This window comes from Protopterus annectens, chromosome 17.part0 (assembly GCF_019279795.1).
Source record: "Protopterus annectens isolate FY-2018-M chromosome 17.part0, PAN1.0, whole genome shotgun sequence".
In the NCBI taxonomy this organism is placed as follows: domain Eukaryota; kingdom Metazoa; phylum Chordata; order Ceratodontiformes; family Protopteridae; genus Protopterus; species Protopterus annectens.
Window position 1 is genome coordinate 134475261 of NC_056751.1, and position 26022 is coordinate 134501282.

General features: G+C 37.5%; 1 protein-coding gene across 5 annotated transcripts in view; it reads left to right on the top strand.

Annotated features, from left to right (window-relative positions):
* Positions 1-26022, top strand: part of LOC122791373 (aminopeptidase O (putative)) — a 2634672-nt gene that overhangs the window by 1812056 nt on the left and 796594 nt on the right. For 3 of the 5 annotated variants that reach the window (XM_044059088.1, XM_044059087.1, XM_044059090.1), the window contains 2 exons: positions 1229-1291; positions 2181-2267. In XM_044059088.1, coding sequence (XP_043915023.1) covers positions 1229-1291; positions 2181-2267 — 150 coding nt within the window. Of the gene's footprint in view, positions 1-1228; positions 1292-1446; positions 1861-2180; positions 2268-26022 lie in introns of those variants that run through there. The other 2 variants (XM_044059091.1, XM_044059089.1) reach the window with 2 other exon arrangements.

Genomic DNA, 26022 nt, shown 5'->3' on the forward strand with positions numbered 1-26022 from the left:
CATCAAAAGGCAGAGACCCTAAGATCGAAGTTTTGAACTTCTAACTTATTGAATGGAGATCGATCGCTGTACAGCGCGGAATGGGATATTTACCCTTTATATCCCATATATATATATATATATATATATATATATATATATATATAGTATTATTTTTTTTTTCTGGTAGTGGAAATGAAGCTTTTTCAGCACTAGATAACACTTAAGAAAAGTTACTACTTTAAATCACTTGCTTTCATCACAAAATGCAACTTGTGCTTAGGCTGCCCCATCATAGCTCTCAAATCTTCCACCTCCAAATCGTGGAAGACCACATACGTTTAAAGGACGAGTATTTCTTGACTCGGCGTTGTTCAGGATAAACTTTTGGTTTACCATTTTGTGTATTTATTGGTAAGAGTTCATTTAATTTGCGCTTGTGTAGCTAGTGATAACAGTTATACTACATGTAGAGTAGCTGCGTTGACATTTATGTCGACAGGAATTGTTTTGTCCTTCCCAGTCTTCCAAAAGGTCTTTATGAAAGCTTGGGTAGTACGGTACTATTAGTATAGTCGTATGGCCTGACCTTTTATTTAGCTTTGGAGATATTTAAAAACAATCCCCAAAAAAGAAACACTGTGGAGAGAAAAGGAAGCTCCTCCTAGATGCTGTTGGAAGAGCGGCTTGATGTTGGCACAAAACGTTAGCAGAGGTGAGCTGTTTCGGTGAGGATATTAGAAGTATGTTCAGCTCAGACTCAGTGATAACAACTTAAAGACTGGTTGTGTAATACTGATTTGTTTTCCGCACCCGTTTTGCGGGGCTCAGTAGCTCCTGGATTGGCACCTGCAAGCGGAGCGGAGGGTACGCGCGATATATATATATATATATATATATATATATATATATATATATATATATATATATATATATATATATATATATATATATATATATATATATATATATATATATATATATATATCTTGGCACCTGCAAGCCGTGTGCCGTAAAATGCCGTGACCGGACGGTAGCACCGAGTTGTTATTGTCTTAGAAGGTAGGGAGTTAACTTTTTATTTCATCAGCACTGCTGCTGACGATGTTTGTGGAAAGAGGGAGTCGTCGAGCTGGAAGTCATTGTGTGCTATTGTAGTACCATTGAACTGTGGAATGTAAGCACTGTAATGGGTGGTAAAGTCAAAACGGACCCACACGTGATGTATATTCTTTTTTTTTATATATAGTCTTTATTGAACGAAGTGCTGAAACTGGAAGAAAATCGTTTGGCCGCAGAAGTTAAAGATGAGGTGAGAATCAAGAAATTGTTGCTTACTGGCATTGTATATGAAATCTCTCGACCCTAAATGGTGAAATGCTTTTTAAAATGTGAAGTAATTCATTGACTTCATGTAGAAGTCCGGAGTACTTTGTATAGTTTTGTGATCAGGTTGTTTTTTTCTAGGTCTGGATGATGACATGTCATCAGTGACCACAATTCAGCTTTAAGACTTGGATTTACAGCGAATTAAGGAAGAGGATCTTCATAGTCAAAAACATCTGAACAAATAAACAATGTTTGTTTCTTGTGTAGCCTGTGTTGAGAGGTGTGATGCATGATGCTGAGCCATTAGTTGCGATCCCTCCACCCACCATGTGACGCTGAGGGCAATAAGTGTACTGTATCATACTGAATTAGTTCAAAGTGTTCTGCTACCTGTCTCTTAAGTCTTGCTGCTGAATCTGATGTGACTGTGATAAGTACTGGAAAAATACATTGAAGTACTGTTTGCTCTGGTGTTTCGAGTCTGTTAAAATTATGGTGTTTCATCATTATAAAATAAAATAAACCTAATGGTAATTTTGAAATTAAACAGTACTCCCTGCTATTGGCTTGATTTTCCAAGAAAAGCAGTCTCACGAGTCCACCAGCATAATACTTCATGAATTTACTGTAGTAATTTGATTTAAGGATGACTTCATTTGGTCTAGAAATGGGTTTGCAACATAAGCTGCCGAGAATATGGTTCCATTAAGTATAAATGGATTATACCAGAGCATCTTTGTTCCAGGCAGGGAATGTATTTCTTTCCAGTGAAGCAATGGAAAAGCATGTTTTGGATCTGTGCTCCCTAACTCATGCTGCTTGCAGTCCATATTTTTTTTCTTTGTAGACTTATTTTGGTATGTGCACTGCAGGTTGCAAAATGGATGCATTTCAGTCAGAAAAACAGAAGAGGCCCTAAAAGGAGAAAGAAACGGAAAGATGACATGAATTACAGAGAAGTAAGTGTTGTTAATTTACAGTTTAAACACTAAAACATAGCTAAAACATAATTTAAAAAGAACTGTTCTACCCTTTTCATGGTGGTTTTGACAAGTAGGTATTACTAAACTGGTTTGGTAATTATATTTTTCATGTTTCATCTTGGTATCTGAAGAATATATGCCACTGGAAAGTTTTTTTTTTTGGTTGGGGGTAAATTAGGACATTGTAGTTGTTGTTTTTCTTCTTTCTCTAAAAGTACCAGGTAATTTGTAGTTCATGTCTAAGTGATAATTATATCAAAGGGAGTTTATTAATAAAGTAGGCAGAATAAAAAAAAATCCTAACAGGAGGAAACATTTATATTTTCCATTTTGTTTTGTGGTGGAAAACAGTTACCATGATTTGAGGGAGGGCAATTCTTCCAGTACTTGGGGGACTGCTGCATAAGAGGAAGTGCTCCCCTACCCCAAGTTTAGTTGCCTCAGAGCTGGTTATGTAAAGTATTGTTTGGAGACCCCTGCATTGAGGTGAGTGGGGTGGTTGTGTTGTATTTTGTTTTGTGTAGTTTGTCTTCTTTCAAGGACATTATCAGCAGGTTAGTTTTGCTGCAGCAAATGTTCATGAATGTTACTTTGACAGAACAAACCACAGTTATGGTTGCATTTGTATACATTTTCTTTATAGTTTGCACTGGACAAGAAACCCGTGGAGTAATAATACCGGTCAGTGCGGTGTTGAGTTGGATTATACCAACCTGTGGTTGATGTTTTAATGAACTTGTTGGCTTTATTTATTTATTTCAGTTATTTGTGTAAACTTTTACAGTTGTGATTTTGTAGTAATTTGCAGGCACATTGGCAGTAGTCACAGTGCATGCTGTAATACCTCTTCAGTGGACTGGAAGTACAGTACAGATGTCTTGATGCTCCAACCTCGCCACAACAATAAATAGAACATGCTGGAGGGCTAGATTCCTGTCACAGAGACTTCCCATGCTTTGGAACAAAATTCCTAACTACATTAGGCAGAGTTCTTCACTAACACTCTTCGAGAAACCTTGACGAGTGGATGGGTAACAGAAAATACACCCCTGGGATCACTTTATTGGCTCTTCTTGACAGAGGTTCAGTTAATTAATCAATGGGGTGGCGAAAGCTGACACACTCTGGCTAGGCTTATAAATGCCCTCGGGCAGATAGCCTAGTACCTACCTACCTATGAACCTTTGAATATCTCCTATATGCACAGTTTAATTTAACACTCACTCTGGCATCAAATTGCTTTATTTACATTCTGAGTTTTGTTAATATATTTTGAACACACTTGTTATGTTTAGTTTAACAGTGAGTGTTAATGTAGAGGAACGTAAGAGAGAAATGTGTGAAGTAATTCATGCCTTTTTAGTATGCAGTTTATAGATGTATTGATTTAGATATGCTGTTGACAGAGCTAACCAACTTGTGATGCCAGCTGCTAAAAAAAGTGCTTTGTAGGGACCTTTAAGTGCAAGAGTACAATATCGTCACAAGTGTGCATCTGTTACATATCAGAAAAATAAGCCAGCCTTGCTTGACAACATTTATTTGGACAGCAACATTTACAGTTGCATTCCAGATAATATTCTATGATACTTAGTAGCTAATTCCACACTTGTAATAGTAAATAATTTTTCTTGTATTTACAAGTGTTTGTTAGGCAAATTCAAATGTTACTTCCATCATTATGTATCATATTTAATCCGGAATTTTTTTAGGTTTGTTTGTTTAATTTGGTTACCATTTTGTCATTTTTTTTTTTTTTTACATTTTGCCTTAGCAGAACTACTTACTAGTTGTAGTAATACTCAGCCTGATTTGTTTCTTTCCTGTTCTTGCTTATTATGAACTATCCCTAGAATATTTTATTTGCTTATTTTACATTGGTCTCTTCTCCCTTTGCAGTGTTTTGTGTGTAGACAGATACATACTGTTTTTAGACACATGGGTACACTTGCATTAATAAGAGGGGAAAAAACTATAGTAACTGTTTTCAAGCAATATACGTATAATTTTGTTTACGATAATTATCATTCACTACAGCATTACTTAAACTGCCCAGTTCCTGCCTTCCTATAAATCTCCTCTTCCTGAAAATTATTCTGCAGGTATTGTTCCCATAAATTCTATTTATTTCTGTGTAATTTACTCTTTCCCATTTCTTAAAATCTCACCTTTATGTTTTATCTCCTTTACATTATTCAGTACTTCAAATATAGATGGTTTGGGTTTTGATTTCCATTTTTTAGCTTTCATAACAGAATTATTTTAATCCATACACCTGAATACGTCATCTTATCATGTACTCATAAATGTGGCTATTGCTTAAAATTCATGTCTGGGTACATAATTTTCTGATGTATGTTTTGATTTATCTATATTCATTTTATATGCCAAAAAGACCTGAAACTGTCTCAAAATGTCCTGCAACACCAAAATGTCAAGTTCTGCTTTTATCAAGTACAAAATAGTACTTCTACAAGTAAAGCTAACTTTTCATACCATTTATAGTCTTAAATTTGGGAGTCCATTATTTTCTTTGCCAGGGACTGTAAACATGAAGCAAGTACCAAGGGAGACAGAGGAAACCTCTGCCTGGTTCTTATTTTCAAACTCAGCTTGTCAGAGTGGAATATGTAGACAGTGTTGATCATAAACTAAGTTTTTCCCATCGGTGTAGCTATCATTATTGTGTAGAGAAATTGTTTTTCTTGGGAAGAGAGTGTAATGTAGTAGAAACTTATTTTTGTTGAGGTGCAGTTTTGATAAATACTTGTTTGCTTTCCTGTTTATTTTAGAAATAAATTATAGAAAGATGTTCCTGGTAACGTACTGCGAAATACGGTTCTGAGTTACTCATCCTTTTGTTTCCTGTGCCATAATAAATAGAACCACACATGCGTGAGCATGTACGCACACACACTAGCCCTCTTCTTTCACTGTAGCCTACCACTGTCAATTGCTGCTGTTGAGCAGTGATCCTATGCACACATTTTTTTGTGGTTTATGGAGTGAAGTGCTGGAAGCTGTGGCTAACAGATTAAGTATAAGAAACAGGTGTATTGCCCACAATTTGCTTCTCATTTATTTATCTACTTGTTTATCTTATGTTTAACTTGGTTGCTGGGCTAGTCTCAGGATGTTTTTCAAGTCATGATCAAGGCCCAATGAGTAAATATTTAGTACAGGCAAAAATATGGATTGCAACTAAACAGAATAAATACAAAATATTCTAGTGTTTTTAAACAGTTCAAATACATATTAAAAAAAAGTGGAAAATGTATATGTTTGTTATTTAAATTCATGATATATGTAATTCGAATGACCTGAGTAGAAGTACATACAAGCCAAATTATCAGGTATGTAAAAGAACTACTTCCAGTGATCTAAATGGATCCAAAATTTTGCAGTGGTATGCAATAGGATAAACTGAGAAGGACAAAAAAGTAAAAGAACACATGGTGTCATAGGGATGCTTTAACAAAGAAGATCAAATGTTTACACTGTAATTAGCAACTAATCATGACGGATGTTAAAAGAGGTATTTAATATGCATCTCTGAAGCAGCTGCATTTATTTTCATTAACTAGATTGGTATGGAGGAACAGAAATGTTTCAGACTGTCAATTTGTTTAATATTCTCAGCAGTGAGTTCTGGCTTGCTGAATCAGTTTCAGAAAATAATCTTTGCTAGGTTTCAAGAGTATAGGGAGCTTGTTGTAATTGCTAGGATTCTGAATTCCGTGATAAGTATGAAGGGGTTTTAATTATCAGTTAATCAAGGAGAAGGGAAAAATGTCTTGCATGTAGAATTTTGAAGATAAGAGTGTTAAGGAGAAGTGTAGCCATATTTCCCTTTATTAACTGTAAGAGAGTGTTCATTTTTGCTTGAAACGAGAATAAAGTGAAGTATACAATTTTCAGCAAACTGGAGTTTTTGTGTGGAGTAGAGGGCAGTGATGTGAGGATCAGAATGTATATGTTGATGGATTGTCTGGCTTTGATGCTGAGTAAATTAGTGATTTTGTATGAAATTTTTATATGTTAAGTACTTTGTTTTTAAAAAGTGAGGTTTTGATCAAGTAGAAGGCCTAGGTATTTTCGTTGTCTGATTCATGGAAGTGATGTAACAGAGGAGTTAGCAATAATGATAATTTGAGTGGATTGTAATTTTTGTTGTGGACCAAATAACATGATAATCCTTTTATGTGTTATTAGCAAATTTTTTGTGGTCCGTATTTGAGAAGGGATGGATTGCATTTGGCTCTGTTGAGGACAATATTTTGTGTGTATAAGATACATCTAGCATGAGTGGAGGCTCCAGTGTAGATAATTTATGGAGAGAGAAAAAAGGAGCTGACCAAGAGTAAATCCCTGCAGTACACCTTTATAGGTTGACCCAGAGATGTAGGTGGTTTTAGGCTCTAAAAGGGGTGAAAGCTGTGTTGGAGAGAGAGCTTTGAAATCAATGGACAAAATCAGAAGAGAAAGCTTTTAGTTTGTGAAGTTAGAGGGTGTGATCATCAGTATCAAAGGCTTCTCTAAGGTCAAGGAAGATCACAACAGTAAGTCTACTTTCTTTTATGTTAGAAAATATATAATCACTGAGCAAATACATGGCTGGGATGGTACTCTAGTTGAATTTAAGTCCATGCTGCCAATTATGAAGAGTGTTATATTTGAGATGTATTCCAGCATTTGGCTATAAATAATTTTTTTGAGAATTTTTATGGCGGAGGGCAGATGTTAGAGATGGGACAATAGTCATTAGCTGAGAAATAGATGGTCGCTTTAGCAAGTGGTAGAACTAAGGTATGTTTAAAACTGTGGGGTTGGGTACTTGTATTGAGGGAAAAATTAAATATGAATGCAGGAGTCATACTGAGTAGTTTACTTTCTAGTCTAAAAATATTGGGATTAATAGTGTGGAGAAATGGGTGGTGGACATAATTAGTGTTTTCATGATGTTTTTCAACACTGGACCTGGTAATGGCTTTGAAATGAAATGGTGCGTATTTGGATTATCTTGTATTGAGGAAGGGAGGGTGAAATGGAGGAAGTTTAGAAATAGGGGATTCGCTTGTAAGGGGGATTGCTGTCATTTTTAGTTCTGAGATGAGAGAGAGTAGTACGTCAAGTTAAAAACTGGTTTTGTGAAAGATGCAGTGAGAAACCAGGCTTTCCATACTGTTAAACTATGAAGCATTTTTCTTCAGTCAGCAGGGAGCATAATGAAACTGAACATTTGTCAGAGTAAAGGAGTGTAATAGTGGTTCCATCACAGAGTAGCACATAGGATAACAATGTTAAGATACAGTGGGAATGTGTAAACCTAGTGTGGCTGTTTAATAGTGGAGAAGTGCACCATAAGAGCAAGGAGGTGTAGGTATCCCTATTCTTTGGTTATTGGTGAGCATCTCATCTGAGATTGCTGTGCCTTTGTCTTCTTCTTCCCACCACCAGTTCATGTGGAAGTAGTTGTTTCAGCAGAATTTTGCTGCTGATTATAAAGCACAGAGATGTGTTTTGTTTATAGTTAGTTATCCTAGACTCTCCAATGGAGGATTCAATGTCAGATTCCTTTAATTGGACAGTTGAAGTGACTTGAAGGTTGTTGTTGCTCCATTTTTTGTTTAAACTTCACGACTTGCTAAATTATATCCGTTATTAACACAGATAAAAAGACACACTTTATTGAGGTATTGGCAGCAAATTTACTGGGATGGAACTTTTATAGCCTGGAGACGGCTACAGGGGAAACTTGCTTTATCTTGAAATGGTTATTGTTGCTCTCCTTCTTTGGACACAATAGAAGAGTCTTCGTGGGTTCTGTTCAAGCGGCTTTATTATACATTATATACAAACACATCATGATAGAAGTTTACTGACTTTAACTAAAGTAACTTATATATACAAAGTAACTACTGCAATCATACATGCTCACTTTCTGGCTGCACTCTCAAAATGGCACTAGGAATAGCCCATGCCTTGAATCCATAAGTGCATGTTCAGTCCTGATATGCTTCTCAAAGACACAGCACACACAACCTGATCCATATCCTCCCTCTTTGAGAAATAGATCATGCAACGTAATGAGTCTATTTGGCATGCAGATATCACAGGTAGTTCTTTGTCATGCATTTATACAAGACTAGATACATATATACAGTTAGTCCATGTTGCTGCGTATTTCACACTGGACCTGGATATTCAACCATACTGTGTGACATAAAACTGGGAATTGGGTTTAGCAACTGGAGCTGTCTCTACAGAATATTCAACCTTGGAAGTATTTGGAACATCTTCTGGAATGGAATTGGAAGTTGAAACACACTCTGGGATGGGAACAATGTTTGGTTCGCTCTGAGATCTAGAGTCTGTATCACAGGAATAATGTTGCGATGATGATTCTGGTACTGGAAGAAGATGTCTGCAATTTCTCCTGTACTCCACACCCTCAGATCCTACAAGGTAGGATCTCTGTTCAGCACATATAACTGTAACTTGACCTATCTGGTCGAAACCTTTTGCAGTTTGTATTCTCACTGTCTCTCCTTCCCTCAAAGGATGAAGAAATCTGCTCGATTTATCATAACTGGACTTCTGGATAGAACACTTCTTGTATAATTGAGCTGTGATGGTTCTGTTGTTGTTAGCTTTAGGCCTCAGTAAACTGGAACTAATAGGTAGCATCGTTCTGGTTTGCCTCGATAGAAGTCTTTTGAGCAGGTGAGCCAAGAATATCATCACTGGGTATGTTTCTGAGATGAAGTAAATTCAAAAAGACATCAGTATTGTCACGCTTTGATCTTTCAAGTAATTTCTTTGCACTCTGCACTACATGTTCAGCTAGCCCATTTGACTGATATTCAGGACTGCTAGTAACATGTACAAAGTTCCATTTTCTTACAAATTTCTGGAACAACTGACTAGTAAATTGAGTACCATTATCAGAAATAACTGTGCGGACTACCATGGGCTGAGAAATGATGTTTCAACTTTGTAGTAACAGTAGTGGAATGTTAGGTGGTAAGTCAATCTCAAACCAATTCGAATAAGAGTCTACCAATACTAAGTAGTGTTTATTGTCCCACTCGAAGATATCAATGGCTGCTGTTGACCAAGGTAGTAAAGGAACTTGACTTAGGTGAAGTGGTTCTCTTTGCAAATGCGGTCTAGTACTGTTGCATACCGAACAAGAAGAAAGTACTTTATCAATGTCTTTCAGTAATGAAGGCCAAAGTACTAATTCTTTCATTCTTCTCTTACTGGATATGGAACCTGGCTGACCACGATGCAAACTCTGGATATATTCTTGTTGTAAGGAAGCAGGAAAAACAATTTTAGGACCTTTGAAAATAATGCCATCTTCCATCAACATTTCATCTATGTAAGGAAAATAGGTTTGCACTTCAGGTGGTACATTGCTTTGCGGGACATCGATCATTAATGTAGTGATTGAGTGTTTGCAAAATTGGATCAGTCTTTGTGTAATTTCTCAACTCATCAAGCCAAGTGGTAGAAAAATTACGCACTGCCATCACATCGAAGTCAAAATTCTCTGCATTAGTCTGTTCTGTCGTATTTCTGAGTGATCTGGATAAGGTATAGAGTAGTATGCCTTTCATGTAGACCATCTTGAAGTTTTACATTTGCAATTTGAGCATCATTCTTTGTAATCTCAGAGCTGAATGCATAGGCTTCTTTAGAATAGTGACTAGAGGTTGAAACTGACCACCAATCTGAATAGCTCAACCATAAATATAATCATGAAACTTTGAACATGCAAATACTATTGCCAAAAGTTCTTTCTCAATTTGAGCATACTGCTTTTCAGTTTGGGTAAGTGTTCTAGATGCATATGCTACTGGTTTGCCTTCTTGAAGTATTAACTGCACTAAGACCAAATTTTGAAGCATCACAGGAAAGAGTGACTGGTTTATTCACATCATAGTATCTTAATGTAGGTGGGGTAGCAATTTTCTGCTTAGGTCTTCAAGTGCCTTCTGATGCTGTTTTAACCATGGCCATGCAGCATTTTTGCATGTCAGCTCTCTTAAAGGTGCTGTCAATGCACTGAAGTCTGGTATAAACTTGCCTAAATAGTTGACCATGCCTAGGAAGCATTGTAGAGCTTCAATACTGTTTGGTGCTCACATCTCAAGAATAGCTGCTTGTTTGGTTGGGTCTGGTCTCAAGCCAATACTGGCAAATAAATGACCTACATATGTAACTACAGGTAGTCTGAATTTGCACTTCAGAGGATTGACCTTCAAGTTTACTTCACGTGCTCTGTTTAGAACTCTCTTTAGGTTTCTGTCATGCTCTGCTTCACCATTGCCCCCAACCAATAAATCATCTACTTTTATGGCATAAAGATAACCCAAAAAAAGTTTCTCCGTTGCACGCTGGAAGACTTCACTTGCAGAATTTATTCCAAATGGCATACTTAGGAATCTGTATCTACCAAACAGGGTACCAAAAGTGGTTAGTAATGAGGATTTGCAATCAAGCATCACTTGCCAAAATGAACTTTTTACATCCAAGACAGAAAAAACAGTGGCATTTGGTATTAGGGCTGCAATCGCTTTGACTGTGAACACTGGATGATATAGTCTCTTCAATGCTTTGTTCAAATCTCATGGATCAGTACATATTCTGATTTCGTCTGAGCCTTCCTTGTGAGCTGCTACCATAGACGACACCCATTTGTTTGGTTCTGTAACTGGACAAGTTACACCTTGCTGTACCATTTTATCCAACTGAGGCTTAACTTTATCCTGTATAGCTATTGGAGCTCTTCTTGCTGGTCTGACTACTGGAGTGACCTCTGGGCCTAACTTCATGGAATACACAACTGGAAGTTTGCCCAACTTGTCATCAAAAACAACAGCATACTCTGAGAAAATGGCTTCAGAAAAATTGGAACTAGGATATGCACTTATGCGATGAACTTCTTTGGTAAAATAACGATTCATTCTCAAACCATCTTTGAAACTCAATAAAGACTGTACTGGTCTTCAGACTACATAGAATAACATTGTAACAGTTCTTGGCCAGATAACAGGAAGGCATTACTGAGCCTTTAGTTTGAATTTCTTCACCTCCATAAGCAATAAGTTTCGCACTACTGGCCACATTGAGTTTATTAGTTCTCACTTTAGAAAATGTGTATGCTGATATAACATTACACTTTGAATCAATGTCTAGTTTAAGCTCTGTGGATTTACCATTGATCTGGACTGTACAAAATACTCCACTTTTTGCCAGTAAATTCACTGCATCAACTCTCTCATCAATTACTGATATACCATCTACATAGAAAGTTGACTTCTGTGCCTCTAAGTGATCAGCTTGCTTTTTTGTGTGACCTTTCTTTACAATTGTGAGATTTACTTAATTTGCAAAACTTCTGAAAATAGTTCCATTTTTACACTTGTGACATTGCTGACCAAATGCTAAGCATTTCTCTCTTCTAGTGTCATAATTTGCACCACAGTTGTGGCAGCTAATAAAGCTGGACTTTGGTTTTGCTGATTCACACTTGTACATGCACTGAGCATGCTCCTTCAACTGAACTAGTCTTAGAACTTGCTGGAAAGCTATGTGGTTTTCCTGGTCAGCCGTCAGGGGCTGTGGCTGCCATGTGCTTAGGTCTACTTCTGTTTGCCACTTGTTGCATGCTATCTACATTTGCTTTGGAGCCTGCTGAAACCATGCTCTTGTCACTTAATGGATTTGACAAATCTCAATGGCTTTACTCAACGTTAAATCACTGTCACAAAGCAAAATCTTTCTTATGGTAGCACTAGTAATACCACACATGAGCCTGTCCTTCATTAACTCTGGAGCTAATGAATTAAAATGGATTATTACCTTAAGAGCAGATAAGAACTATGGTTTAAATGAAAATATGAGCCTTGAACATTATTTAAAGGGACGCACGATTAAAGATTGATTTGTTGCTAAGGTAGTTAATTAGATTTGCTATTAGCTGTTTTTACTATGTGTTTATTGGCTGGTTTTACGTTCCACAATGATATTTAAAGCTGATTTGTGAGTTTGAATAGTCTGAAGAAGTGCTTATGCATGAAAGTGCTTACTTTTGTATTCAATAAATTATTTAGATTTTTAGCTGTGCTGGTCATTCCTTCTTATTTGGTCTGTCGTGGTCTTTTTGTTGGAAGACCTTTAGTTATGGTGGAATTTTAATTTACTCATGTTTAGAAGCATCTTTATTTTTCAATTTATGTTCCTGTTGTAACCCTCATGATTAAGTTGCAAGTGATTATGTAAAAAAATAAAGATTATGGTGTGCTGTTTGAATTTTTAGTTCCAATGTTTGTTTAGGTTTTCTGTATAACTGTACCCACAGAATGATGTCATGGTATGTACTGAGCAAAGATTTTTATACAACTGTAAATAATTATGGTAAATAAAATTAGAGGAGTTATGTCTCATTTACATTGTGCTTTCATTACTACATAACCGTGTGTTAACTTTAGATGTGAGGTGTTCTGTCCTCAAGAGTTGGGATCTTGCCTTTCTATGAAGAAAGAAACTACTTCTGATGCATTTAACATGGAAATGCAGTAGTTTATACATTGTTAGGTTGTGAGGCATTGTGGGTTCAGTCTTTGATGTCATGGTATGAATTTTGTAGCTCTGAGAACCATTTATGGAGGCCAGCCTCACCAGCAAAATAAAATGCAAATACAACATTTTTGCAACTTTCATGTAGAATTTGGCATTATATATGATAAGGTGGTTGTATCTAATGCCGAAGGTTTGTTGTTTAACACTTGCTTGAGAACATGACCAGTATACTTTTGAAGGTTGTAGCTGTTCCTCTATGTCCAACAGACTGCATGGACCAAGACATAGGAAATGTCTATACTGACAAAGTCATTTGGAAGAGGAAGGTAAAGGAAACACTACTTCTCAACTTTGGAAACAACTAATACCTCTTATGTCTACAGGCATAAAATACACATCACCAGTGTAAGAAGAAGAGGTAAATAAGTTTTAATGCAGATCCATCCACGGTATGACTGTTAGATGATCTGCAACAGTCTTCCCTTTATTTTTAATCTGCACTGTGTTGTTTGGATTATTAAATGGTTGCTCCATTCATGCACAAAGAGATAATTCTTTAGGCAACTACTGCTAGAACTCAACAAATAATGTACAATTTAAAGCTATTAGTTTTGATAACAGAATCAAGAAAGTGTGGCTAGAGAGACTCTTGAGGCCCATATATATGATTTGGGATTAGAAAAGCGGCAGATGCAAGCAATGAAGATGGTGTGGACAAGTAAAACACTGTCCTTAACAGTAGGAAATTTTTAAGACAAAAATATTTGATTGTTTATGCATTGCATATGGGTAACCATACCTTTCTTGGTCCCACATTTAATATAATTACTCTGCAGTGGCTTGAGCTGTTTTCAGCTCTTCTGACAAATACTACCTGTTGTATTTTAAAGTGATGGTTGCCGCCTCTCTGTGTGGTCTGAATGGAGATGGACAGTGATCACTTGTGAACTTTGAAAAACCATAAACAAAGCACTATGACTGTATTACAGTAAACATATAATTGTCCAGTGGAAGGAGAATGAAAAGCATAAGTTATGAAATACTTCTGCTCTGATGAGCTACATTTAAAGTGAGTGCATCACTCAGCTGTAGTGTCATACTTTGAGAAGGCATACTTCATTATTTATACATTGCATATGGGTAGATTCTCAAAGCAGTTTCCTCCATAATTTTGGATGTTAGAGTGTCAAAACAATACAACTCATAACAGCCTCTCTGGGAATAACTGCTAAGTTGACATGCCTGACAAATGAAGAGATCCCTCTGCTCACTGGCAGGTACATATATGATCTGGGCTGACATTTTTAAATAAGAATTTAGGTGTAATACCTGATCTGGAAGTAAACATTTGCTATTTTGGCATGCTGTTGATTGTGTGTTATTGACTACCAATTTTAATAACGAAAGCTACTAAACGTGTTTAATGAAACTATTATATTGGTTTTAGAGTAAACCTTACTGAAGCAGCCAGAATGATGTTCATTTGTAAGGCAAACCAAGTATAGGAAGATGAAACCCCCATACGTTAGACAGTAAAATTGCTTAAGTTGGTGTGCACTTCTTTGAATAACAAACAGTTTCTTTAAATTTTGTAAGGTCACAAGATTTGGTGCAGTCTGAAATTCATAATTTTAATTAGTATTTTTTTAGTAGTTGAAGCTGCTAATATAATTGTTTTATACCAATTATTACATTTCTAATGTGTTATTTAATTGAAGTTATGTGATGATGATTGGATATCATTGATAAGATGTAAGTTCACTAAATTCCTGAAAAGAGGCAAAATTTTCCACATACCATTGAGAATTTTGATTAAACCTTTGAAGAATTGAGATTTACAAGATGGCTGCACATTGAGTAACAGCTTAATTGTAGCTCTCCCAGTGTGAAAACAGAAACTCTGCAGAGAAGACCAGAGGACTTTTGTGTTTCTGGATAAATTTCAGTAACTGGCTAGTAAGTGCACTGTCTGGATACCGGGAAAAAATAAATACAGAGGACCTGAAGGAAAATTGGCTATAAAAGGTGAGAAAAAACAGTGACTGGAAAAGTGCTGTAGCTGTTCAGCAAAAAGCAGTGTAAGCTCCAGACATGACTTCCAATAACAAGAGGAAAGCATAACACAACTACAGACCTGATTAAAATAAATGAATGGTGGTGGAGTATATCAACTCAGACATGGGAAAAATGGAAGAAGCTTTAAACAGATATTCAGATGAAGTGAAAAAATGCAAAAATCAGAGGTAGAACTGAAGAAGATGCTGGCTGAATATGAGACTGCGCAAGAAGAGATGTTTAAAAAAAAATAGAATTAGAGGACAGAGCATGCAGGGGAAACCTGAGATTTTTAGCTGTACCTGAGAAGCTGGAAGGAACAGACTCTATTAATGTTATGGAAGCACAAATAAGTAGCTGGACTGGTATTCCACAGCAGTAGCTGTTACTTGAATGGACATATTGTGTGTATGCATCAAACCTGGTGATGTGAAAGCAACCTGGATCTTTTAATAGTAAAGTTGCAATCCTATCAGCAGAAGGAGTTTATTCTGACAAAACTCTGGCAGAAGAACAAAGTACGAAAAGTGGGAGATAGCAGGGTGTTTGTGGAGAATGGTTACTCATTGTACACCAGACAGAAGAGGAGTACATTTATTCCACTATTCAGGGAATGTCAAGAAGCTGGTGTGAGGTTCAAACTGCTGTACCCAGCTAACTTCAAAGTATTCTTCCCTGGAGGGATAAGAAGCGCTCTTTGATGAAGTACATGCTAAGGAGGAAATACAAACGTTTATCCAAAAAAGTTAGCTTTGAAATAGAAAGAAATTCTGCTTCTTGTTCTTCTGGTAATAAAGACCACAGAAAGAATGTGCCCGTGAAACCTTTTTCAGTGTTTCAGCAGCAATTGCTGGAGAGAAGGAAAGGTGCACAAGAGTTGACTAGAAGGATCAAGAGTATATTGGAAACGAAGCAGAGATGATTTGGGAGATGGAAATGAACAGAAATAAAACCAATAACTTGGAAATTGAGAAATGTGGGATTAGAAAGCAATAATTATATTTGTGAAATATGACAGAACAAAAAAATCTGGAAATGTTAGTTTTTTTTATCTTTGTTGGACTTCTGGGGGACTCTAAAGTATATGTCCTACTTCATGCCATTAATGTTTGGAAAAATACTTAGGGGAGAGGACCAGGAACAGGAGAGAGAAAGGTAACTGTAAGTAAAGCATTTATTTTTCTTAACAGTACTACTTTTGTTGCACACACTTTTCTTTGCATGCTTTATAGTAGAGTTTTCTTATTTGTTTGTAAGTGTAATGGAAATACTGTTGTAAACAGGTGCTCGTGTTTTTTTTTTCTTTCTCCCTTCTGCTCTTTCTTTTTGTTCAGTTTTAGGAAATGTAGGCACTGCAGTTTAAAAGAAAGTCTGGTTAAAAGAGCATGACAAAAGAAAAAAAAAATGAATATGCTTTTTCTTATTCTTGCATGGGGGATGATTGGATTAAGGCCCTTAGGTTGATCTAGTAACACATTTTAAGACAAAGCAAATAAATAAAAAAGAATATTTAATATTATAAGGCTTTTGGCTAACAAATAAATGTATGCTTAGTAGCAATTCTATATTTGATCCTCATATCTCCATGGGGGTTATCTGATAAATTGAAATTGGCTAGGAGATAATGTTCTCTGAAAGCATTTGGGTGTTTTTCCATCTGGGAGAGCTACAAAAATAAGACAAAAGCAGACAGCACATAGCAGAAGCATAGGCTTGTACCTTGCATCTTAACCTAAAAGAAAGGCTATCCATGCTAACTGAAGTCTGTGTGTGGGGCTGTTAGTTTGGGACATTTGTTTCTATTAGAGGAGGGTGGCTTAATGGTTAAGGTGTTTGCCTTACAAACACAAGGTGCAGGGTTTGAGTCTCTCAAGGGATAATTGGCTAGGCTTAAAATGGCACCAAGTAGGGAAGTTAGCCTAGTAAGAACCTAAGAGTGAAACTTCAGTATTTGAAGATGTACATAGCTTTGTGTGTTAGTATTAAGTTAATAGATTTTAGGGGGTATTGGGGGTGTGATTGTTTTGTTTGAGGGCTTTCAATAAAACAAAAAGTTTTTTTTAAGATGAGACATAGGTTTAAATGGATATGATAAGAAACAGCTGTATAAAGGTTCAACCTGCCAAACAGTGTATGTGTGTAATGCAAAAGTTGGAACTAGACATTTAACAAAAAGCTGTTATACGTAAAAGGTGGGAATAATAATCTTTTAATACAGTGATGCTTTCTGTAATGTTTTTAAATGTCAGTGGTTTCACAGGTAGATGCAAAAGAAAGAGTAGTGAACTATATTAAAAATGTAGAGTGCAAATAGCTATATTATAGGAGAGACACTTGGAAAGAACTGAACGTGTGAATTTGATAAAGAAAGTTTTTTCATGATGGCCATTCACCAGAATATCTAAGACAGAGGAAAAGAGGAGTACTTATATTAATTGCAAGAGGAGTTCCAGTGGTGACAGAAGAAGATAAAAAAGATAATAATGGTAGATTTGTAGCATTAAGGGGCTACTGGCAAGGGGGGAGGATTACATTGTTATGCATTTATATTCCACTTGAAAGTGCTATAATGGAGCTTAAGAAGATTCTGAGAGAAATGATCAGCTTTCAGCAGGGAATATTACTTCTAGCTGGTGACTGGAATTTAATTTGCAGCAGTGAATATGTGTGTGGGGGGTCCAGAAAGGAAAATATAACAAAGGAGAGTAGACATTTGAAGAACTTTATGAAATTATTTGGCAAGGAAGATGTGAATTCAGTACAAGGAGTTTGGAATGAATTTACATATTATTCCCCAAGATACAAAAACTGGGCTAGGCTAGACAGAATTTACATTTCACAGGAACATGTGCATTTAATTGAAGGCCTTGATATGCACCCCATAACTATTTCAGATTATGCGCCCATAACTGAAATAAAAACAGAGTAATAAAATAAAAATGAGACCGTGGCACTTTCCCACTTATCTGTTGAAAAGGGAGGAATTTAAGTAATTGGTAGTGGAGATTATTCAGGAGTTATTAGAAAAGATATACATTTTTCTGAAAATATAGCTAGGGATTGGGATAAAATTAAAGTGGAGTTTAAAACTAAGGTGGAAATAAAAGAAAAAGAGATATGTTTATGAAGTAACAAGCGTTATATTATTATATTATATTATATTAATTGTATTATTATTATTAGTAGGACTGACAGATGTTAAAGTGTTGTAGAGTAGGGTGAGTCTCACAGAAGAAGAGGAGGAGCAACTGCATAATGCTAAAAAAAAAATAAGGGATTACCGTGATAATATACATGAGTTTAGAAAGACTGCTGTTAAACAACTTTTTTTTTCATAACTCTGGAGCATAAAAACTTTTAGCACAATGTCTCAGGTAACATAAAGTAGAAAGGGCTATTGCCAAGCTTAGGGAGCCTATAACAAGCAAGATAGCGACCTCCTGTAAAGGTATTAGAAGTATTTTTGAAATTCTGTGAAAGTCTATATAAAGCAGAGAAAATTATGAAAATCGAGAAAAGGTACAATCGGAAACGTTTATGGAAGAATTAAATATGCCAAGGTTAGAGGTGGATGAGGCTCAGTTTCTGACAGTTTATACAACTCCAATTTTATTTCTTCTCCTCCTATCCTATCTACAGGAAAGTCCCCAGGAATGGATGATATTCCTGTGGAAGTTTGGATGCTAGGAAGGAAAAACTGATTAAGATCTGGAAGGTTTTGTTTAACAATATTTTAAGAGGAGGAGAATTACCACCATCCTGGAAAAAAGTGATGGTAGCTTTAATACCTAAAGAGAGTAAAGGCCCATCTGTTCCAGCTTCATACAGGCCCATTTCAATACTAAACCATGTGTATAAAGTGTTTGTCTGTAATGGCTAAAAGAATGCAAAAGTGATGCCAAAATCGATAGATATAGATCAGTGTGGTTTTGTAGGGGGGGCAACATTAACAGAACATTGGTGATCCAGAGGGAAGCAGAATGTAAGAAAATATCACTGTTGTTGGTGGGTCTTGATGCAGAGAAAGCATTTGACAGAGTAGGCTGGGATTTTATAAGCAGGGCAGTGGAAGCATTTGCATTCCCTGATAAAATTATAAGGTTGAATTGGAGGATGTATATGGGAGCAGAGGTGAAAATTAAAGTAGGTAGTGTCTTCTCCGATAATTTCTGCTTCAGCAAAGGAACCATGCAGGGGTGTCCTCTTTCCCCTTTGTTAGTTGCATTATATTTAGAACCATTGGCAAAGAAAATATGGGACTCAGAAATTCAAGGATATAATTGGTGTGGTAGTCAAGAAAAGAGGGCTCTATTTGCAGATGATATACCTGAGAAAACCAGAAAAGTACATTAGTGTTATGGAACATTTTTGAGACAGTTTTGTATCTTTTTGGGATACAAAATTAATAAAGCTAAACCAAAGGCAATAGAGGTAAATTATGTACCACACTGGAAGTGGTTCAGCAATATCCAATATTTTTTTGCTCTAACTGTCTCAATGTTCTTTAACGGTTCTGTGCAGCATTTATTGATTTGGTTGAATTTATCTTTGTTTTTCACCATGCACTTGTTAAAGAACTGGCACTTTTTTTTTTTTTTTTTTTAACTGTAATGCTCTTAGGGTTTTTTAACAGTATTCTAATATTTCTTTACCTCTTCTTGTACTACAAAAGCAGTTCTGAGTCTGCTGAAGTTCTCCTGAGTCTGCCAAAACTTTTCTAAGTCTTGCAATTTTTTGTGTTGTTTTTCTCTTACATTGTGCACTCTTTTCTGTATCTTGGAACTTATTTCCAAGGATTCCTGATAGTGCAGGAATTTTGTTGTTGTAACACATTTGTTAGTGCAGTTGTGCTCAAAAACTCTTTTACATTAAGAATTTCTTTTTTGCACTCTGGTGGGAACAGAGCTGAACTCAACCCATCCAAGTTGGAAACAGTTGGTGGAAAGTTATTGTGTTTTTATTTCATTGGCCTGATGGATTAACTGTGTAAAAGCCTTTCATCCTGCTGGCATAAAAGCCTTGCTTTTAGGCGTGGTTCCCCTGTCTTCTGTACAATATACGCAAACCTTTCCAGTTTAAAATCCTCCATAGGAAACACACTCCATAGTTTCCCATTATTCACAGTTGCTCGAAGAGCTGCTAGTTTGTGCAGAGGGTAGTGCCACTGCAGGTCATCTAACTGGAGCTGCTTAACATTTGGTGACTTTTTCCAGAGGTCTGGTGTGATTCTGCAGACATCCAAAGCATCCACTGCTAAAAATTGGGGGGGGGGGAGTACTATTTGAGTCTTCTTTGCACTTTTCTGACTGTATTTTATCATTTCGATGCCTCATTTTGCAGATTTTACTGTATTTTTCTGCACTATAAAAAGCTGTTCTGTTGCTTTAAGTAGCTAGTACACAGCATAGACTCGATTCAGATCTGCCGAATCTGTACTGTATTGTTACACTTGAGCACTATTCTAGCCATCTTACATTAGGAGGGCCCTACCTGCACCCTTGTGGCAGAAGTGTGTAGTCTGAGTCTCATCTGAGTTGGAGATTACTGGAGGAAAGCTCATTGTGTGCTTTCCCATTCATAGTTTAGCTTAAAAGTATTTAATTTTGCCTGTATTTACTCCTCGTTTTTCTGCATAGCTGCTTACTGCTCAACAGGAGTCAGTGGTGCCCTGTTTAGATGCAAACGTCTTAAAAGAAAATTTTCTCCTAAATATCTGTTAACTCTCCTAACCTTCCCTGCTTCATTGCAGGAAACTCAGTTGCACACTGAGAAGCATTGCCATAGTTTTCACTCCTAGCCTTCAATAGAGCAAGTCCCTTTGTTAATCCTAGAGAAAAAATTGGTCAGACTAGTCCACTCCCCAATAGTAGTTATGGTAAAAACCTGCCATAATGGACAGTCAGTTTCCAACCATTTCTCCATCCAGCCTGATTGACATGGGCATCCTGAGGCAATGTGGTATTAGCCTCATGTATACTGACAACCACTTACTCCTAGCAGCATTTTACCTTCACCCAGGATTATGCCACAGTATAGACAAAAAGTGATTGACTTCAACAATTGGCTTAGCTTCTGGTGTCAGTCCATGGCGATCCAGTATCTGTCAGCCTGGAAAGACATGGTTGACAGACCATGCTGCTTGGCCAGTGATGGTCTTCACCTGTCTCCTCTAGGCTTTCAGATACTGGCAAAGTTGCTTGCCTCTCCCATAGTGCCTTTTTAGGCTATGTCAAAACAACAAAATTTCTGATGTACAAAATTCCACTCGAGACAAACTCAAGGTTATACTGCTCAGTACCAGGAGCCTAAACAGGAAATTGCACTACCTGGAAGCACTCCTCACCTTGGAAGATGCTAATGTCTCTACCGTCACTGAGACATGGTACAGGGATCCAGAGAGCACCCTGGCCATATAAGGCTGCAGTGCCTTCCACATGTTCAGACCCCAAAGCGAGTATGAAAGAACCAAATGTGGAGGTGCATCCTTCTTCATTAAAACCATTAAAACCAAGTACACCTAGCGGCTGGTGAAACAGTACAACTCTCTTGAGCTACTCCAGGTCCATCTAACTGTAGATAAAACACCTACCACATCATTGCTAGCTACAGGTCCTCCACCATGAAACAATAGAAGCACATCGCCTACCTGGACTTAGTAGAGTCACTCACTATACAGCTAAACAGTTTGGTCATGGGAGATTTCAGCTATCTTTCCATCGATTGGGCATCATACATGAGCACAAACATGCTTGCCCTGAGGTTCCTGGACTTTGTCAATACAAATGCCCTGGAACAGCTAGTCTGCACCCCCACAAGGGGCTCAGATGTCCTAGACTTAGTACTCACCAACATGGGGGGAGTAACTGCACTACCTCCTGTGTGTTGCCCTTCCTGCTAAGGTCAGACCATAAATCTGTCTCGTTCGAAGTAACAATCAAACCTGACATCCCCACAGGAACAACAAAACTGAAACATTTCTCCAAAGCAAACTACAGCCTATTAGGTGGTATAAAAAGTTTCAAACCCCCTGCTAACACAACCAACAATGATTGCTATACAGAGGAGTACACAAATGCCCTGTATGACCAATTAAACAACTGTGCAGACTCTGCTGTACCTGACCAGATCAAAACCAGGTCCATCTAAAAAAAACAGGCCACCCTGGTGGACCTCAAGTATGAATAGGTTATATAATAAAAGGAAAAAAATAATGTCTAAGAACAAGAGGGAACATACTCAACAGAAGAAGAATACCCTCCACAGCTTGAACAAGCAAATCAGATATCTTGTTAAGTCCCCTAAAGCTAGTTATAAAGCTAAATTAGCATCCTTACCCAAGGGTAATCATAAGGCATTCTTTAGCTATGTCCGAAACCTAAAAGGGAATGCCCAGCTATGTGCCAAACTTATAGTGGACAGTGCCTCTCATACTGAACCTGAGGATATTGCCAACCTGCTAGCTGACAGATTTGGCTCAAACTTCACCCCCCTATCTTCACCAGCCATACCCCAAAGCATGCCTGACACCTGTTCTCTACCTAGTATCTCCAAAGAGCAGGTCATATCCTTGCTGTCCAAGGCCCGAAACATGGCCTCTATGGGACCAGATAAAACAACACTTAGCAGAACCACTTGGCACTCTGTTTAACCTCAGCCTGAGCACTGGCTTTGTTCCAGCAGAGTGGAGAACAGTAATAGTAATCCTCTTGCACAAAGGGGTTCCATCAGCCGACCCTGAGAACTGTCAACCTATAAGCCTAACCAACCCTATCTGCAAGGCCATGCAAAGAATCATCATGGACCTTAACAATTACGTAAACCACCTTCAAACTCTTGATCCAGCCCAGTTTGGCTTTAAGGGTAGATCATGCTTATTGAACTAGGTGGACTTCTTCGAGAATGTCACCAAAGCCCTCGATGAAGGTAAAACAGTACATACTGCCTATCTTGACTTATGCAAGCCTTTTGACAGAATCCCCCACTCTGGTACTGTTGAGTAACTCTCCCAGCTGGGGATTAACCTGTACATCATTAGAAGTTTGGCCAGCTGGATCACTGATAGAATGCATAATGTCAAAGTTGGGGATTAAACCTCTCCCATTAGACCAGTTGCTAGTGGCATACCACAAGGATCTGTGCTGGGCCCTATACTGTTTGGAATCTATTTCTCAGTAGTCCAGGTGAAAGTAGATGACCTGTGGTTTATCAATTTCGCCGATGACTGCAAACTGGGTGCAGTTATTGAGTCCCAAAACAATGTTAACGTATTACAAAAGGGGCTACCACAGACAAATGATTGATGCCAAAGCTACGGAGTAAAACTAAATGCAAAAAAGTGCATTATTATCTCCTTTGGCAAAGAAGACGTCTCTGCAAATTACAATATTGACAGCACCCTAACCTCAAACCCAGTGGTGCGAGATTTGGGAACACAGGTTGATAGCAATCTAAACTTCGATCACCATGTGTCCACAGTGGTAAGGAAAGCTTTTTATGTTGCACATCTCATAAGTAAGGGCATCACATCCAAGACTAAGGATGTTGCAAATCCTCTGTACTTGACCCTCATCAGACCACAAATAGAGTGCAATGCTCCCTTTTGCATGCACTTCACCAGACATCTACAGCAGCTGGAGAGACCACAAAGGTTTCTCGCCAAGAAAATGCAGGGCCTCCAAAACATGACCTACATGGAAAGGCTGAAAGCCCTGTCACTGTACTCTGTATCCTACAAACTGCTGAGAGGAGACTTGTGCCTGGCCTACAGAGCAGTTTCTGACCCTGACTACTGGAAATTCTGTACATCTGCAAATTATATGGGACAGGAGACACTCACTTCAGGGATATTAACCTAGCCTGTGACATTAACAGAACTTGCTGGAGAGACAAATGTATCTCCCAGACATTGCCACTCCTCTGGCATAAACTCTCAATTCACGTGAAGCAGAGCTCCTTAACCCTCTTTAAGCACAACCTGGACAACTGGGTGGGAGACTGTAAATTCACCCCAGGGGTGGCACCTTTGTCCATCATGGACATGGGCAGTCTGTGCTGATCATAGACCCGCTCTCTGAATAACAACCATCTAACCAAGGTCAGTTGGGGAACACTGGTATAACATGGCTAGGCTTGTAAAAGCCTTAGGGCCATTAGCCTAGTAACCTATGAACCTTTGAATCATATTTCTGGGGACATGATAAAATGAGCTATTTAAGACTCCTGTTTTGAAAAATACAGTGAGAGTTGAACAGATGGGTTGCTTTTCTTTCCAGGTACGTCTTTATGCTTAAATTATGAATTTGTTTTCCAAGAAATTCCATCCCTGTGGAAAAAACAAAACAAAAAAAAAGGTTGCTTGTATATTAGCCTTACAGTTCTGAAATCCTCACAGCAGAACTTATGACCATTTCCTGGCCTGATTGAAGTGGCTATAATAACTTTAGTTTCACTACTACTTAATTCATATCCCAAAAGGAAAATGTTTATTTTCTTGTGGTTGGGAGAGGGAGTAGTGGTCATGTACAACTTGCCTGTAAGGAAAAGGTTAACATCTATTAAAGTAGCTAGAGATGTTGGCCAAGCTAAAAAAATGCTGATGTCTACCTTTACAGATGACCAAGTTAAACCTGGTTTGTATAAAGAATGTAGGTACTCCAAAAACATAGGGACCAAAGTTGTTTACAGGATTTATTCCCGCTGCCGAGATTGAAAATCTGTGCCATTTGCTCATATAGAATTTTCTGGTGGCTAGCTTCCTTGTTTTATTATTTGTAACATCTGTGTAGTCATTGAAAGCATTCCTGTCATCAGGGGGCATTCTTTCAAGCTGTCATTCTGAAGGTATTGGTGCAACACTGCTCTTTTGTTGACAGTTAAATGTTGATGTAGATCTAGTCTTCATGGTGGTTTTGTAGTTGCATGAAGTAATGGGATAACCATATCTGTCTTTGCCAGTTTGGACCTATTAAAATGTAATAATTTGTGTACTGTTCAGCAGTTGAATGAGCAACAAAATTTATAGCTTTGAAATGCTTTTTTTTCTTCTTAAGGAGTACTCTGTAAATCAGAGGCTTGAGAGGGAAAGGCATACAGCCGTTTTTGGTTCTAGGGGAAAAAAGCAGACATTTCCATATCTTTTCTTCTAGAACTCGTAAACATTTTTGTGAGGCCTTAGTTTTTTGATGTGTTGTAACCCCACTGTTGTACTGTGGACATCTGTCTAGTTTTCACTGTTGTGCTACTGAGGTCCTTCTCAGTGAGTCTGCTGCTGGATTTAAATGTCATGTAAACTAAACTTGTTACGTTGATTCCTTTTAAGGTCTGTTCAGAGAGAAAATCCATAATTGCAAAGATTCAGTCCTTGTTTGTTCAGATAGCACATGGCAGTGGTCATCTTTTCTATGTCTTTACCGGATCAGATCTAGATACAGAACTTATCAAAGCCTAGCATATTGCCCTTGAATCATAGAGATATTCTGACATGGTGGAAAAAGAAAAATCTCTTGTTGACTAAGTCAGTAAATTTAACCACAGCTGTAGTTGTGGCAGAAACTGCTTTGTTAAGAGAACTAGCCAGTTATATTAATTAAGATCCGGAGCTACACTGCACATTGTACTTGTCAAGTTTTCTTTATGGGTTTACTTGACTTTATTTGGCTGTGGTGATGCTGGAGACCATATATCTAAGAGCTTTGAGGGATTCTTCTGATGCTGTTTATTCTTTTTATGTGGAATTTTTGTAATGATCAAAGGGTAAAACTATCACACAAATAAACCATTGAGTAAAAACTACAAGAAGACCCAGCCAAACTTGAGTATTCATGTGTAATGCCATAAACCACCTGTAGTGAAGGTCCATGGGTATATGCAAATGGATCATTAAGGAATTTCACTGTTTCATTTACATGACTGCTGAATTGCCATGACATTTTACTAACTTGACTGGTGCATTCAGTCCACTAAAGCCAAATCCCATGGGCATCCACTACAGGCTGTTTAATGCATTAAATAGTGAAGACTCTTATCTTCGCTGGCTTTTTCTTGTAGCATTTACCAGATTAATTCTGTTAAGAGCTGCACCTTGTGT